General features: G+C 35.1%; 1 protein-coding gene across 2 annotated transcripts in view; it reads left to right on the top strand.

The window, feature by feature from the left end:
• The window catches only part of ANKRD26 (ankyrin repeat domain 26), a 92,248-nt gene that overhangs the window by 26,871 nt on the left and 47,016 nt on the right, over positions 1-18,361 (top strand). The window contains exons 8-17 of one of the 2 annotated variants that reach the window (XM_008064538.2): positions 557-617; positions 710-906; positions 4,571-4,700; positions 4,986-5,047; positions 6,588-6,681; positions 8,502-8,600; positions 9,190-9,218; positions 9,313-9,385; positions 10,209-10,282; positions 14,568-14,731. In XM_008064538.2, the coding sequence (XP_008062729.1) occupies positions 557-617; positions 710-906; positions 4,571-4,700; positions 4,986-5,047; positions 6,588-6,681; positions 8,502-8,600; positions 9,190-9,218; positions 9,313-9,385; positions 10,209-10,282; positions 14,568-14,731 (983 nt within the window). Of the gene's footprint in view, positions 1-556; positions 618-709; positions 907-4,570; positions 4,701-4,985; positions 5,048-6,587; positions 6,682-8,501; positions 8,601-9,189; positions 9,219-9,312; positions 9,386-10,199; positions 10,283-14,567; positions 14,732-18,361 lie in introns of both variants that reach the window. The other variant, XM_021715790.1, reaches the window with a different exon arrangement.

Genomic DNA, 18,361 nt, shown 5'->3' with positions numbered 1-18,361 from the left:
TAGCTTGTTGTGGTGGTGCATGTATATAGTCCCAGCTACGCAGGTAGCTGAGGTGGGAAGATCATTTGAGGCCAGGAGTTGAGACCAGCCTGGGAAATATAGTGGAACGTCATCTCTGCTTTAAAAAGAAAGAAAGAAATTGTATACATTTAGAATTATAAATTCTCTATTTTCCAGTGCAAACAAATTTCAGAAAATAATATGTAATTAATTTAAATTTCTTGATGTTAGATTTTTCAGCCATACTGTAAACTACCTAGGGATAAATTTTTGTTCTGGGTTATTTTGCTTAAGAAAGTAATCTAATAGATATCATGGTATTTATATAATAATTAGAGGTAAGAGGAGTAATATTTTGAGGATATCTGTATCATCTCTCATAATCCTCACCTTATTAGAAGATGTAAATGGCAGAATTATGGTTTGAATTCACAACTGAGTGACTCCAAAACATGTGCTCTTTGTGTTAGGTCATATAATAGAGTTATTTTATCAGTTATGAATCTTGTTATTCTTGATTCTTGTTATTCATAAGGCTTTTTTTTTTTTTTTCTAGAATGTCCCCAAACCAAGCTTAACAAAGCTAATGACTGCTTCTCAGCAATCCAGGAAAAGTTGTAAGCTATTTCAAGACTGGCTATTTTTGTTTCATTCACTGATTCTTAATTACAAATTTTTTTTTTGTATTCTTTACTTTTTTTTATTGTAGTAGAAGCAAAATGTGACATTGTAAGAACAGAAAATAGAACCTCGTTTGAGGACAGGAATTATGATAGTGAAAATGAAGATGTTGAAAGCCTTTCTACATCAGTTAAACTCCAGGGCTTTTCTCATCCTACCTGTCCGTCACCTGACCCTCTTCTGAAACCTTCCCTCAAGTCTTTAGAAAACCCTGTTCTTACAAAGGTAAGTAGTTTTTTAAAAAACTTTTTCACTGGATACAAGCACTTTGGGAGGCAGAAGTGAGAGGATTGTCTAAGCCCAGGAATTTGAGACCAGCCTGGGCAGCATGGTGAGACCTCGTCTCTAGAATAAATAAAAAAATTAGCCAGGTGTGGTGGTGTATGTCTGTCGTTCCACCTACTTGGAAGACTGAGGCAGAAGGATCCCAGCAGGTCGAGGCTGCAGTAGCTGTGATCAAGCTACTACCCTTTAGTCTGGATAACAGAGTGAGACTCTGATTAAAAAGAAAAAAAAAAAACACCAAAAACCAAAAAACTTTTCCCCTGTGCTCTTTTTTCATACCATCTCCTTTGATTCTCATAATGATGACAATGATCCTAGAAAAATATCTGTAAAGAAAAAGAAAAAGAAAAAAATAAGTTGATGCAGGTAAACAGTTATTAGGGTGCCGTTATAGATGGAAAGAATTAGAAAGCAACCCAAAAGGATAGCTCAATAAACATGAAGATGAGGAGAAAGATGAAGGGGAAGAATTCATTTAAGAAGGGCAAAATAGAGATAGAATAAGAGAATCAAGATGAGAGAGATTATACATAAAAACAAATAGTGGAGTTAAATGACAGAAAGAACTCTATATTATAGAATGTGATAGATTTTGTTTATTTTACTATTTTATTTTGCTTTATTATATTATTTTTTATGTCCGAGTCTCACTCTGTTGCCCAGGGTAGAGTGTAGTGACATAATCACGGCTCGCTGCAGCCTCAACCTCCTGGACTCAGGCGCTCCTTCTATGTTTGCCTCCCAAGTAGCTGAGACTACAGGCCCATGCCACCATGCCTGGCTAATATTTTTTATTTTTTGTAGAGATGAGATCTCGCTGTGTTGCCCAGGCTGGTCTCAAACTCAAGCAGTCCTCCTGTCTCAGCCTCGCCAAAGTACTGGGATTATAGGTATGATAGGTAAATTTTTTTGAGTTGGAGTCTCACTCTGTCGTCCAGGCTGGAGTGCAGTGGCACGCTCACAGCCACTGCAGTCTCAACCTACTGGGCTCAGGTGATCCTTCCGCCTCAACCTTCCAAGCATGTACCACCACACCTGGCTAGGTTTTTATTTATTGTAGAGATGAGGTCTCACCAAGTTGCCCAGGCTAATCTCGAACGCGTGGATTTAGGCAGTCCTCTCACCTTGGCCTCCAAAAGTGCTGGGATTATAGGCAGGAGCCACCTTGCCCAGCCATCTTTCTCCAATTTTTTAAGTAACATCCTGTGTGGTGTAAATGGGAAATTAGAACTATTAGTATGTTGTTTAAAGGAGAATAAGAAAACTGTAAAATTTAAAATAGAGTTTTACATTTCTTTCTTACATCATTGTAGTACTTGAAAGTACTTCTTAATTCTATAATCACAAAACCATTTCTCTTCTACAAGTTAAACACTTTTAAGATTCATTTTAAAAAGGAATCTTCTTGTAGCATCTTGAATTGATGTTTTAGAATTAAATCCTTTCATTCAATAAAAATGCATATAACCATAATATTCCAGAAATAAATTTTGTATGTTAATAAATATATACTTTATATCTTTGAAGAAAATGTTGAAATATATAATTGATTAATTGAATCCTATTTTTTCTCTCTTTTTGTTTTCATGTTCAGAATTTAAGAGTTTTGTATGGGCTTGCATTATTTAATTTTATCAGTTTAGTATACTTTACAAATAGTTATATCTTCTTAACACAATATATTTTTCATCTATTCCTACTCCAAATGTATTTATCCAGATCTGTCTTCTAAGTTCCCTAGTTGCCTCACATTTGATATGTTCCAAACTGAAGACATTGTCCTTGATCCTTTCCTGACTCTTTTCTGAGTCTTTGAAATGTGCTCTGTCATCTGGTTTCCCCATCATAGTAAATAACACCTAGTAAATAGTACTGAAATATTGAAGCAGGACAATCTAGCACTCCAGCCCTCCCTCAAATCACCAATCTAGTCATTCACCAAGTTCTGTATTTCCTGCCTGCTTACCCTTTTTTTAATGTCTTATTATTACCCTAATTCACCTATTTTTTTTTTTTTTTTGGAGACAGGTTCTCTCCACAGTTGCTGTGAATGAGCAGCAACTGTCACTCAGGCTAGAGTGTAGTGGCATGATCATAACTCACTGTAGCTTCAACCTCTTGGGTTCAAGCGATCTTTCTGCCTTAGCCTTCCAAGTAGCTGGGACTACAGATGTGTGCCATCACACCCGAATGTTTCTGTTTTTTTTTTCTCAAGTTTTTGTAGAGACAGAGTCTCACTGTGTTTGCCCAGGCTGGTCTCAAACTCCCAGCCTCAAGCAATCTTCCTGCCTCGACCTCCCAAAGTGCTGGAATTACAGGCATGAGCTGCTGCATTCGACTTTTAATTAACTTTCCATCCTATAATTTTGAAATACTCTTTTCTAATTTTGCCCTCACCCCTACATTCACCTATTTTTTTTTTTTTTTTGAGTTGGAGTCTCACTCCGTCGTCCAGACTAGAGTGCAGTGGCATACTGCTGGCCACTGCAGCCTCGACCTGCTGGGCTCCGATGATCCTTCCGCCTCAACCTTCCAAGCAGCCGGTACTACAGGCGTGCGCTACCATGCCCGGCTAATTTTTGATTTATTGTAGAGATGAGGTCTCGCGAAGCTGCCCGGGTGGGTCTTGAACCTGCGGACTCAGGCAATCCACTCACCTCAGCCTCCTAAGGTGCGGGATTACAGGCTGAGCCACCAAGCCTGGCTCACATTCACCTATCTTCTCTACATGGCTTCCAGGGTGACCTTCGTAAAATATATATGTGGGAACCTAACTTATCTGCTTATTGAGTGGATCCCTGTTTCATGAAAGGAAAGGTCACATTCTAGTATCCCACATGCCTTTTGTGGTTTGGCCTGATTCTTCTCTCCATTCCATTCCCTCAACTGTGCTCCAGTTTTACTACATACTTTGGTTCCTCTCATTTGCCTTGTTGTTTCATGCCTCATCCATTTTCTTATGCTGTCCTCACTTTGCACTTGTCTGTCTTTAAAAATATGACCCTACCTTTGCAACATTTCCTGAGCTTCCAGGTAAAACTGACTCCTGTCTCATTTGTGCCCTCACTGTCCTATATTTACTCCAGTCAAAGAACTAGTGAATGCCGGGCTCGGTGGCTCAGCCTGTAATCCTGCGCCTTTGGGAGGCTGAGGTGAGTGGATTGCCTGAGCCCGTGGGTTCGAGACCCGCCTGGGCAGCAAGACCTCATCTCTATAATAAATCAAAAAATCAGCCGGGCGTGGTAGCGCATGTTTGTAATTCCGGCTACTTGGAAGGCTGAGGCGAAAGGGTCTCCAGAGCCCAGCAGGTCGAGGCTGCGGTGGCCGGGAGCGGCTACTGCACTCCAGTCTGGGCGACAGAGTGAGACTCCAACTCAAAAAAAGAAAAAAGAACTAGTGAGTTATACTTTTCTGTTCTTATTTGTTTTCATATTTCTCTATTTCCATTTGGATATAGGACAGATTCTGTGTTCTATTTCTATTTTCAGCTTCTCCCAAGATAGTGCCTATGAGTTGATAGACACAGTAAATGTTTGTCTTACTGACCAATTGAGTGGGTGAGTGAATAAATGCAATGTTTTCTGAAGTTGATTTTTTTTTTTAGGAGGGAACAACACAGCCAGCAACTGGAAAGAAAGAAAATGATATTGGTGTTACTGAAAGTGGTCCACCAGAACAAACAAATAATGACAATTTGACTTATGTTGATGGAGTGCCCAAAAATAATAGAGGTGGTAAGTTAGTGATTATCTGTGAAAATTTTTATATTTACATGCTGTCATAAAAAAAACCAATTAACATGTGTAGACCCAAATATAATATTCATTTTTTAAATATTTTTCTTTTACCATCTCATATTACTAACTTCTTCCTGAAACTGATTTAACCCTCTGAAATTCTTTTTTGCTATTACTTGTATTTTATTGAAATATTCATGAATGGAGATAGACTTGTATATGTATTTAAAATTCACAGAAATAAATGTTCTCATGACTGTATCTGTGTATCACATTTTATAGAAATGATGTCCGCATTAGGATTAGGACAAGAGGAAGATATAGAATCACCTTGGGATTCTGAGGTACTGTCTATTGTTGTTACTATTTTAAAATGTAAGTATTGAGTGATATTAAAACATAAAGGGGACAGCTTTGACTTTCTCACCTGTACATATGCCCGTAAGAAATTATTTTCTTACATTTTTCAGCTCGTAATTAATAACGTAATTGTGTGCTAAGTAGGTTACTGCTACATAATACAGTTCTGCTAATTTTTAGGATTCATTTAAGAACCCAATGTAGTATATTCTCCTCCCTTCTCCCCCCCAAAAAGACTTAGAAGTCACAAGGAATCAGTTTGGGTTCTGAAGTTAGGTTTACCTAAAAAACTAAAGTTATTTCAGGCCAAATGTATGATACTATGGTATATATGGATGTGTAGAAGTCCTAATGAGATTTATAGAAAAACATAGGACTATAATTTTTTACAACTTGGAACTTGAAAAGATATTGACTGGGACTTGAATGTGTTCCTATATTTGGATTGTCAGGTATAGATCTGCAAGGAACATTTCAGGAGAAGGAAAAGCTTGGGCAACAGTCATTAACATGGGATGATATGTTAGTTTAGTGGGTTTTTTTCTGGTTCAAGTTTTCTCATGAGGTGTTGTAATAAGTAGAAATCATTTTCAAAAACAGAACGCCTTGAGTCCCTTTGTGGCAGCCATGTTTGTAGTAATGTAAGTATAAAATATTGACAATAAATTCTAAGGTGACAACTCTGGAAAGAGATGAAAAGAACTTGATCTCTTAGATAGAAGTAGCTGCTACCTAGTGGTACCAGCACTGAGTGGAAGTCAAAAGATATGTTAATATCCTGGTTCTGTCACTTATTAGTTAAGGAATCTTGGAAAAAATTATTTAACCTATTAGAATGTCAGTGACTTTGTTTATGCAAATGGTATTCATATCTACCTTTTAGGTATGTGAAACATAAAATAAAGCCAAATTTTTCTTAGTGCTTTTTAATTTTATTTAACCATTTTTCCTATCAGTAAACGTTTTATAAAAAACTATTTAGATTTTTCCAAGCCCTTGTTTACCTAAATGAAACAGCTTCTACAATATTCTGTTCATATCAACATGATATACTCTGAAGTTTCTTATCATGCCAAATATATTACTTTATCACTAAAAAACATTTCTGTAATTAGAACTACTTTAAATGTTTAATGCCAGAGGTATTATACCAAGTATATTGTAATTTTAAAAAATACTCTCTTAGTTTTGGTGAGGAATGCAAAGTAGAGTTAGATATTTTGAAGTTAGTTTGTTGTTGAGATGTACACATATGTTAATGTTTGTCTGTGAATGTTTCCTTTGAACTTCTATGCTTGATTTACAGAGTCAATAGACATATGAAGATAAACTCGATATAGAGAGTATATACGAGGAGCTCTACTAAAGTGTTTTGGTTTTCATTGCATGCTTCTGCTACTTTTAAGTATAATTGCTTTTAAAATAGGAAATTCAGATTATTTTTGAAAGTGGTTAGAAAATCTTTAGCAACTCGTTATTATTGTTCAAAAATGGAAACTTATTCTTGATATTAATTTTCAACAGAGTATCTCTGAGAATCTTCCACAGAAGTATGCTGGCCATTTATCTGGGGCTACAGATCAAGATGAAAAAAACATAGTAAATGGACAAGTAGAAGGTAAGAATTGTCTTTTGTAAAGAAAAATCATTTGATAGAATGTTCATTTAAAAACATGAGCACTGATATATTCAGATAGTCAAAGAAAACACCCATTAAATGCAGAGTAAGAATGAAGAGAAGTGGAATGTTAATGTATATCCTATTAGATGTCAGCAACAGATTGAATTGAGAGTGCTGCTAACGGAACTGAATTCTAAGTTCCATTTCAAGGTATTCTGAGACCTGAAGAAAGTCAGGAAATAAGAGGAAGAAAAGAGTAAAAGAGGGAATAAAAGGTGAGGAAGGCAGAGAGTACTGGGGGAAAATGTGAAAAGAAGCAGGTGTGTATAAGAGAGTGACAAAATAAAATAATTCTTTAGAAACAGGAAGAGAAGGGTATTAGAAAGAAGGGGGAAATATAAAGTGAGCTTCCAATACCAAAACTTGTAGAAGTAGAGAAAAATGTTTCCACTTTTCCTGTTGTCCTCTATTTTGGAAAGGCATTAAGGATTGAGGTACCTGTTCATGCAAAGCTGTGCTTTAGCTACAAGAAGTAAATGTAAGCCTATGTGATCAACCATAATGTAATGTCATATAAAATGTTGTCACTTCATAGAATAGTGTTGGGTAGGTCAAAATAAGAGAATTGGAAAGAAGAGAGTAGGGTTAATTATGGAGAGATCAAGGAAGCTGTAGTCTCATAAAAAGTCCATTAGAAACTTTATGACTTGTGATAGAGTTTCAGTTTGAAGGACATGATAGGGAGGAACTTGAGGCTAGATTCTAAAGGGGCAAATTAAGATAAAGGAATGTGAAAGCACACCTGGTATAGTCCAGAGCTTCTCAAACTTTAATAAATCATCTGGAGGCTTTGTTAAGAATGCACGTTCTGATTCAGCAGGTCTGGGATTCTGCACTTTGAATAAGTTCTCAGGTGATGCCAATGCTGCTGGTCCTTGGACCATGCTCTGATTAGCAAGGGAATAGACTTCCCTTTAGAGAAATCTGGAAAAAAAAAGCCATTGGATAATAGTTTAAGACTCAACAGGATCAAGGGAAAGCATTATTTTGCTCTTATTTCTGGGCATGTTTCCAGCCACAGGGGAAGGAGAAAATAGATAAAGAAATAAAAATTGTAGATGTAAGATATTACTGCTAAATGAAAAGGAAAGAAGTGGTGAGAATTATCCATAAAAAACATTGTAGAAGGGGAAGAATCAAAATCACAGATCTAGAGATTACTTTAGCAAAGGAAGAGGAATGGTGAAGTGGGGAAAGGAGGGAGGAAAGAAAGAAGTTAGTTCCCAATTCACTCCAATTTTGGAGTTATTGATGAGGAAACTTGAGAGAACTCACTTGAGATGACTTCAGTATATTTGCACTCAGAAGTCTAGATTATTGTTGCTCCAGATTTGCTGAAAGCAGAAGGAAATGCTACAATTGATAGAATTGGGGTAAATCATAGCAACTCATTTTTCCTATCTGTAGCTCTCAGGCATCAAAGATGTGTTTCATTGTTATTAGTTAAGCAAATGAGATTACTTTTAATATGAAGTATTGACTTTTTTTCCCAAGATAGCTAATTTTTTTGGTCAAATAGCTATTTCATAAAAAAAAAAATCCTATAGACTAACATGATATGCCAAACCAAACTGATTTTAGAAAACAAAAAATTGTAGACTTTATTCTTTGAATGCTAAAATTGTTATTTTCAGTAAATATTGCACTGATTTTGAAACATAAAATGTTATTAATATCTACTAATTCTATTGCAAATAAATTTTTTTCTTTTTGATAAATGTGTTAATATCGAAAGCTTATTATACATTATTTCTTAGATGTATTTTATATACCTTCTTTCATGAGTGGATCAAGAAATTTTAAGATGGCTAGACTAGAGGATACAAGAAATGTAGGCATACCAGTAGTCCACATGGGTATGGAAAAAAATGAATATTTTTACTAACTATTATTCTACAAGTATATATCCAAGCTGATCGATTTAGAACATTTTCTCTGCTGAGAAGTGAATTATACATTCAACCGAATTGTCAACACAACTCTTTACTTCCTAAATTATAGAACAAATTGAAGAACATGATAAATAAATACTTGTAGTATAGTGGTATAAATGATTCTGATATGTTGCATTAAAGAGATGCTGTTGCCTCCTACCATCAGCTCTGATTATCTTCTCAGGGTCATGATTTGCTTCTCTGATCCTCCTCATTAGTCAGCATGCTCACATTGGTGTATGTGTATTTTCCTATTTTAGTTATAGTCATTTGAAACATAATCTAACTTTTGAAATCTTAACTGCATGTTTTATTTTGAAACCTATATTCCTGTTTTCTCAGTATATTTCTATCATATTGCTGTCCTAACCAAAAAACAAAAAAAACACTGCAAAGCCTAAAGTAATCATTCAAAGCCAAGCATGAGGATTCAGCTTAATACTAACTGCATGAATGTGTGACTGTTGTCTTATTTACATGTAATTGATGATATGTCCCTTTTCCTTTTTAGAGTCTCCTGGGAGATATCCTAACATGAAGGTAGTAACTTTTATGTTTTTATCTTGAATTATTAACTACACATTGTATGAAATACATGTTATTTATTAATCATTTTGTTTCAAAACCCATTCAGCCTCCCATTGAAATGAAAGATTCTGCTCTGAATAAAGCAATAGGGATGAAGGACAAACAAACACCTAGATCAGGTAAATTTTGCAATAAAAATTTAATTCTGGAAACACATTAAAATATTTGAAATACTTAGTCTTTTTCATCCCGAATTCTTTTTTTTCCAAATTTGATGGAAGAATTGACATAAATAATGCAGATTTATTGTTCATATCTATGTTTGAAATCTAGGCAACCTGCTCATCCAGGAACTGTCTGCAGCTGTGGAGTTTGCCCTTGGGGCCTGTCCCCTCCTAGGCTGTGCACAAGAGTTGAGTTCCTGGGAAATGGTGGCTGGCGCTGCTCAAGGCTTTCTTTTTTCCTGAACTACTCCACAGCAGAGCATGGCTGTGGATCAGATGGTTTTCTGTGGGGGACTGGGTCCCACAAGCCTCAGGGGGCCCTGTATGTTCACTACAGGAGTACAGAACTCCCAAATTTCTGTCACTCACATTCCCCACTGCATCTGGGGGCTGTGGTGGACTGTGGTGATACAGGCGAGTGTCTGGCCAGCTCCAGCCTAGGTCAATGAATTTTTTTCTTCTTTAATCTAAGCTTTTATTATCACTCCTTTGGAGAGTTGTGGAGTGTTCTGCTGGACTCATTCCTCTCTGGGTGCTGCAAAAACTATCTTGGTTTACTCTGTAGGAAAACTCACTCTAGCTGCCTCATATTAGCCATCTTAATCCTATCTCTCTCAGAAGTATTTCTAAAAGAACTAAATATTCTGCTAAAGATTAAGCTTTATTTAAACTAGCAATTTATAAAAATAAATATTATTTTCTCATCATTTTTATAAAGACTAACTTTTATCTAACTTTTCTATGTTGTTTATTTTAACTAAATATACAGATTTGTTAGCAGGACATGACTTGGAAGTGACATCAGAGGAAGAGAAAGACAGACTTGAAGAAAGTGAAATTAACCAGCCACAGGTATTGTACAAATTTAAATTTAAATTTCTAATTTAATATCGTTTTCTTGTTTTAATAACGTAGTATAGTTAAAATGAAATTAACTTTTCGACTAGCCTTATAGAATCAACAGTTATAATTTGATGTTTAATATCTAATTCCCAAAACAAATTTTTTGAGACTCACTCTGTCACCCAGGCTGGAGTGCAGTGGCATGATGATCATGTCTCACTACAGCCTTGACCTCCCAGGTTTAAGCGATCCTCTTGCCTCAGCTTCCTGAGTATCTGGGACTACAGGTGCAAACCATCATGCCTAGTTATTTTGTTGTTGTTGTTGATAGAGATGAGGCAGTCTCATTATGTAGCCCAGGCTGGTCTCAAACTCCTGGCCTCAAGCAGTCCTCCCACCTTTGCCTCCCAAAGTGCTGGGATTACAGGTGTGTGCCACCACATCTGGCTAATTTTAAAAACATTTAAATTAGTTATAAAACTTAAAGTATTCTTAAAATCTTTAGCAACTCATAGCTAATATTTACCCTTGGAAGTGAACCAAAAAATATCCTGAAAATTGTTTGCAATTCCATTTTTGTAACATTCTTACATGATGAAGTTAAGCACCAAATATTGAATTATAGCATTAAGCAATAGAAATTATAAACATATAACAGTGATGACCACTGATTTGGATTTGTGCTAAAGGAATAAACATTCCCACTGGTCAAACTGGCAGTTTTGTATTGCCAGTAATTCTAGCCAAGGGTAAAGATATATGCCTTGTAGTCTCTAATTGGCTTCAGTGTCTTTGTCCAGGGAAAAATTGGAGTCATAAAATCAACCTAACTGCCTATTAAGAGAATCATACCTTTCAGAATGAGACCTTTGGTGTTAGGGCACAAACAATACTTTCCTAACAATTTCAGTGTAGAAAATTAGTATATATTATTAGCATTTTAAAATCTACTATTAATGGACCTTAGAATATATTAGAACTGAACTTATGCAGATAGTTTATACAGATGCATAACCCTATCGTATTACAGTATATAATTTGAGTTAAAATAAAAGTATTTGCTTTTCTTTCTGATTGGTATTGTTTTGGCTCCTAATAATCTAAAGTTTGTCTACTTTCCAGCTATAAATCTTTATAGAAGTACTTAAAGGTAGGGGCTCACTATTATAGGTATGATGAGGTAAAATCTTTTTAGTGAGGAAGTTGTAATACTACAAATTATCTTCTAATTCATTTTTGGTAGATTCGATAAATGAGTTAAGCTTAGTCCAAATAAACAGTGACAGAATTAAGTTTGTTAGTTCACGTTTTTCTGCTGTTTTAGGGTGCAGCAAATTATTTTTACTTCTTGGTTGCAATCCAGTGATTTGGGAGTAGGTAAGCATAGATTAAGAAGTTTAACAGTTAAATTTTAATTATTTCCTAATTTTTCTTTGTCCATACTTGATTACTTAAGGATAAAGTTGTTTTAAAAACATTCACCCTGAAAGAAAGGACATCTGAGAAACAAAACAAGCAAATTAATCTTCTACTTTCACAAGTGCAAAAAATGTCTCAAGAACCAGAATTGAATAATAAGGGTTGTGATAGAGAGGATATGTCTGTATATTCAGAACTTCCTTCGGTGCAAAAGGATGAGGAAATGTGGACCAATCAAGGCAAGTTAGAGTGGAAAAATAATTTAAAACTCATTACAAATGAATTAAAGCAGAGCTGTGGTGAAATTTGTAAAAAATACAAAGTTACTGCTTGTCCTAAAGAAGAACCAGTACATGAAAACTCTAAAGGAGAAGCAAACTTAAAGGAAATACACTCTAATTTAATAAATAATATACTTGATTGTGAGGAAAAAGATGCCACTATCTCTGTAGTATTCCAGACATTTCCTGAACAAAAAGAGTCCAGTCTCAAAAATGTCTTCCCATCTCCTTCATACTCTGGGTCTCTGGAATTTACTTGCCAGTCATCTTCTAAGCGTTATTTAAATGAATATAAACTAGACTGTGACGATGATAACAAAACAGATACTGAATGTGTTTTTAACACAGATGTGGAGAATTTTTATAATGATACAGAAAACAAAAATGTCAGGAACCCAGAAGTAGTTACAGTTGAAATGAAAGAAGACCAAGAGTTTGATACACAAATGACAAAAAATATGAACCAAACGACCACTAATTCGAACACTGGACATATGCCTCAGTCTAGAGATTCAAAAAACCTTTTGGATTTGTGGCTTACCCACGCCAAAGAAATAAAACATACAATTCAAATAAAAAGGCACAGTGTTTCTTCTGTTACAGACACTTATAAGAAAACAAAATCAATACAGGACTTGTTCCAGAAGCCATTATATGATCATTGCAGTGCTGATAACTATAAAGGTATGGAACCTGAATTAGAAAACATGAGTTATTCTCCACAACATAGTGACAGAACACCAAAAGTATATCTAAAAGAAGAATTGCAGCAAGATATGCAAAGATTTAAAAATGAGTTAGGCATGTTACAAGTAGAGTTCCTGGCTTTGGAGAAAGAGAAAGTTCAACTTCAAAAAGAGGTAGAGATTCACTTGTGGTTACTCTTTGTTTTTTTCCTTATTAAATGTCTGATCCATTCTGATTTTCTTCTTATGAAAAGCTCATATATCTAAATATTAATGTAATTGTGTGTAGAAATAGATTATTTCTGCTATCTAAATAACAGGATCCAGGAAAACATTCTCTTAATCTTTGTTCCTTAATCAACCTAAGTTCCTCTATCAGTCTTCCAAGTGGCATATGAACTGGGAAATTGGCTTACCCATGTACTATGTAGCCTCCTGAACCAGGAGAAGCTGAAAGGAAATTGCTTAAAAAAAAGTAGTAAGTGCTAGGGTTTTTCCCCATATTGACTTAACTATAAATTGCATTTATATAAACAATAAAATGAAAATACAGTGGGAAGGAAGCAGTGATTGAGAAGAAATAGAAAAATATATCTAGCCTTGAGAGTTGCAACAAATATCCCCAACCAAAGGGAGTTCTTTAATGTGCCTGCAATTTTAATGTACAGATCTATCTGTTTAACTGTTGGAACTTATAATTCCATCATAACCACTTTAAATATTTTTGACAACAAATATATATACTTCTACCTATTTTTAAAAATCACTACTCTCAAATGTTTCTGTTGAATCAGACCTTTAAATTATATTGTTTCATAAAGTATGGTAAATTTTGGCTTGTATAATTTTATCATGTAGGAACATAATCAACCAAAAATTTAGTATTTGACTTCAAAGTAGAACTCTGAGTTCTGTTTATTGATTATTAAAGATAGACAAAAATCTGGAGATATTCCTCTTTAAGATTAAAAGTAGGTTAAAACCACCAACCCTCAGCTAAGCTATTAAATTAATTTTTAATTCATCTTATCAATTTGACGAGTTTATCTGGTAATTTGTCTGATTCAGCATTAGGGAATTATATCATTTATTTTGGTGTCATAAGATGCTAGGTAATGCCACTTTGGGCCCTTTGATGAATAATTGAGTATTTCTTGCTTTCATATTATTAGTAGATAATGTGGCTAAATTAGATGATTGCTTATACTATATATCTTCCAGCTATCAAATTTTGTGGTTATTGAATGTGAAATTTGAGAAGCATCTCCTTTTCCAGAATTGCACACTAGCAACTCAGCAGTTTCATTCTGCTCCTTGTGTTGTGGCAAACTTTGATTTGTTTATTTCAGTGATCACCTTCACTTTTTTTGTATATCCCAGGGTCCAAATGAAAAAATAATTATACAAAGCAGTGGAGAAAATAATAGCTTAATGCAAAAAAGAGGAAGGCTTCTTTCTGTTCCAGAAACCCTACAATGTTATATATTCTAAATTTGGCTGTTTAATGTAAATTCTAAGTGGTACAGATAGAAGAAGACACCATGGCTTTGTCTTCTTATTTCTCTGTTTCTGCCAGTAAAACAGGGTGAAAATTCATGTTAGACCCTAAAGTGTAGATGGGAATAAAAGCACAAAATTAAGGGCCCTTTTTGAAACTTTGGAAAATTCTGTTTCATGCAAACAGAAATGAAGCAGGCTTTACAAAAACTTTAATGATAAAATTATAACAATTCTTTTTATAATTATGACAGTTATATATAATGATAACATTAAAGTAAGCAGAAAATATTTTTATTGACTAAAATCATGACAACTAAACTGAGTTAAATGCCCAAATCAATGAGAACAAAAAGTTCTTTTTATTGAATAAAAGTAATAATTATTTTTAGTATTAAACTTTAATTGAAGGTTGAAGAAGAAAGGAAGAAGCACAGAAATAATGAAACAGAAGTATCAGAAAACCTGTATGATAGGGCAGCTGATGGTGATGATGATGGACTAATTCAACAAAGAAAGAGTGGAAGGACTGGTAATCAGCCATTTCCTATGAAGGAGAATGAAGAGTGTGACAGGTAAGCATATAACAATATATAGCAGTAGATAATTGTTATTGTATTCTAAAATGAATTCTAATTTCGAGTAATACTCACGATTAACACATTTTAAACTTTTGCTAAGGATATTCAGTCTTGCCTGGTAGTCAGAAAAATGCACAGTGACTAACAGTGACATACCATTTTTTTCCAATCATATTAATATTTTATTATAAAAATAATTATCAATTTTGGCAAATGTGAAAGAAAAAGGTATTCCCCTACATCTTTCTTAAATGAAATTGGTAAGTCGTTTTGTTTGCAGGTTAATTTAGTAGCATGTATCAAGATTTCAAATATTGCATTCCTTTATCCTAACAGCTTCACTTCTGGGATTAGAGTCTACAAGAAAATATGACTTGTGTAAACAGATATACATACACATAAGTTCAGGACAGTTATTATATATTACATATAACACACAATAGGCCCATATAAATATGTCATATACATATAACAAATGTTAAAGATATATATGTGATGTTAAGGATATTTATATAAATATGTTACGTACAAACGTGTATGTTAAGGATATTTATTAGCTTTGTCATATCAAAAAGCTGGAGATAGTGTAAATACCCATTATTGAGGAAATAGTTAAATTGTCATGCCCATGAAATAATGTATACAGCCATTTAATAAAATGAGATTTGATCTATATTGCACTGATTATTTCATAGTTAAAGTTTATTTAAAGCACTTAGTTTGGTGACACATCTCAAGCAAATTTTGTTATAATACAATATTGTAATATCAGTAATGCTTGTAATATCTACTGAGTTGCAGATGGAAGCTACATACTACCTTGGCAAAGTTAGCAACAAAATTGCTAGTTATTCAAATATTGGTTTTTGTTTCAGTGCATAAGTGCTCAAATATTGGACCCTCAAAATTATCTCAGTATTGCCAAGGAATTGCTTATGGGGATGCATATATGCATTTCAGTATGTTGGATAACACTCATTCAAATATATTTGATCTGGCCGGGCTCGGTGGCTCAGCCTGTAATCCTAGCACTTTGGGAGGCCGAGATGAGTGGATTGCCTGAGCCCGCGGATTCGAGACCTGCCTGGGCAACTTGGTGAGACCTCATCTCTACAATAAATCAAAAATCAGTCTGGGCGACAGAGTGAGACTCCAACTCAAAAAAAAAAAAAAAAAAAAAATATATATATATATATATATATATATATATATATATATATATATATATATTTGATCTGCTAAACCAGGAGTTGGCCAATGTTTTTTGTAAAGAGCAAGACATAAATATTTTAGGCTTTGTGGATTATAGGGTGTCTATTGTAGAGTAAAATCTGTCATAGACTAGTGAATAGTCATGGCTGTGTTCCAATAAAACTTTACTTATAAAAATAGGCTGTGGACTAGATTTGGCCCACAAGCATTAATTTGATGACCTCTGTGCTAAAACTTAAAGGCACCCTGCATGCAGGCATTATTATCCTTTCTTTTAAAAGATATTTCAGTGTGTATGACACAATATTTTTCAACAGTGACTTTATATTATATAATATACAAAAATTCAGTTTAAAATTAAGATTATTTTCTGCATTTCTCCCCCTTTATTTCTGTGATAGAATTCAATATTTTAATATTACTAATTCTTTGGTACTTGACAAATATAAAATATTCTAGAGTCAGATGAATTTTATCAAGCAAGAAATACTGCCCTTGAAACTTTTAGTCTTTCTGTGTACTTTATAAGTTTGAGCAAAATGATAATCAGCTTATTTAATATATAAATGTTCAGGGGATCTTTTAGTTGTGTAATTTTATGAATTTATTATCTAATACTGTGGTCTGGTGTTTTAAAAAAATGCCTTATATTTATAATTTTAAAACCTTTAGACTGGACATGGTCACTCATGCCTATAATCCTAGCACTTTGGGAGACTGAGGTGGGAGGATCACTTGAGCCCAGGAGTTTAAGACCAGCCTGGGCAACAGAGTGAGACCTCATCTCTACAAAAAATATTTAAAATTCTTTTTTTGTTTTTTTTTGAGTTGGAGTCTCACTCTGTTGCCCAGGCTGGAGTGCAATGACATGCTCACAACCAGCGCAACCTCAACCTGCTGGACTCAGGTGATCCTTCTGCCTCAGCCTTCCAAGTAGCTGGAACTACAGGCACGTGCCACCATGCCTGGGTAATTTTTTGATTTATTGTAGAAGTGAGGTCTCGCCAAGTTGCCCAGGCTGGTCTCGAACCTGTGAGCTCAGACAATCTTCTCACCTCAGCCTTCCAAAGTACTGGGATTATAGGCATGAGCCGTTGTGCTTGGCCTTAATTTTTTTTTGTTTAATGTTAGAGATGAGGTCTTGCTATGTTGCCCAGGCTTGTCTCAAACTCCTAGTCTCAAGTGATCCTCTTATCTTGGCCTCCCAAAGTGCTGGAATTACAGGCATGAGCCACCAGACCTGACTGACTCTACAAAAAATAAAGTTATCTGGGCATGGTGGTGCATGCCTGTAGTCCCAGTCATTCAGGAGGCTGAGATGTGAGGATCACTTGAGTCCAGGAAGTCAAACCTATAGTGAGCCAGGATTGCGCCACTATACTCCAGCTGGGCAACAGTGAGATCCTATCTCAAAAAAACCCCAAAAAACCAAAAACCAAAAAACCCCTTTAAGGTTTTAAAATATTCTTATATAATTATTATAAAAGGATTGAAAGAGCTAAAAAAGGAGAAACCTAGATGATTCATGATCATGCTGTCTCGGTGTGATGTCCTTGAAATAACTGTCTATTTACAAACTCACATTTCCTTTCCATTCACTGTCGAACTCACCCCACAATTTTCACCCCCACCACTCTTCCAGAATTGTTTTTCCCAGGGTCATTACCAATTCTTAATAAATCCAGACATAAATTTCTTTCTTTTTTCTTTAGAGAACAGGATTTGTTGAGAGGACAGTGGAAGGGGGACCTGAGGAGGCTGCCCCATAAATTTCTTAAACCTCATTTTATTTAACCTATCAGCAATATTTGACCCACTGGAGAACCCTCTCCTCTATAACACTTTCTTCACTTGACTTTCACAATGTCACTCACTCACCTGGTTTATCTTCCTGCCTTTCTAGCCTTGCTATCCACCTTAGTCTGTTTTGCCTGCTTCTCCTGTTTCCACCTTTTACACATTGACGTGTCCCAGGGCTCAGTCCTTGGCCTTCTTTCTCATGACTTTTACTACCTTGCATGTGCTAATGATTTTCACATTTACGTCTTCAGCCCAGATCTCTCTTCTTCATTCCAGGCCTCTATATCAAATTACCTACGTGTTTTTTCTCTTTGGTAGGCTATTCGGTAACACAAACTCGGCAGGCCCAGAATGGAACTATTGATGTTCCTTCTCATACCTACCCTTCATGTAGTTTTTCCTACTTGCATCAAAGGCAACTTTTCTAATTGCTCTGCCGAAAACCTTGGTGTCGTCCTTGACATATCTCTCTCTCTGATATCTCACATCTAATCTGTCAGCAAATCTTGTTTGGTCTACTGTCAAAATGTATCCAAAAGCCAGTCACATCTTCCATGTCCAAGCTACCAGCACCTGCTAACTAGATGAGTGTAACAGACTGCTAGTTTGTCT

This window comes from Carlito syrichta, unplaced genomic scaffold (genome assembly GCF_000164805.1).
Source record: "Carlito syrichta isolate Samal-C Ts95f unplaced genomic scaffold, Tarsius_syrichta-2.0.1 Scaffold307674, whole genome shotgun sequence".
Lineage (NCBI taxonomy): Eukaryota > Metazoa > Chordata > Mammalia > Primates > Tarsiidae > Carlito > Carlito syrichta.
The sequence above is the reverse complement of the archived record's forward strand: the minus strand, read 5'-3'. Positions and strand labels throughout refer to the sequence as shown.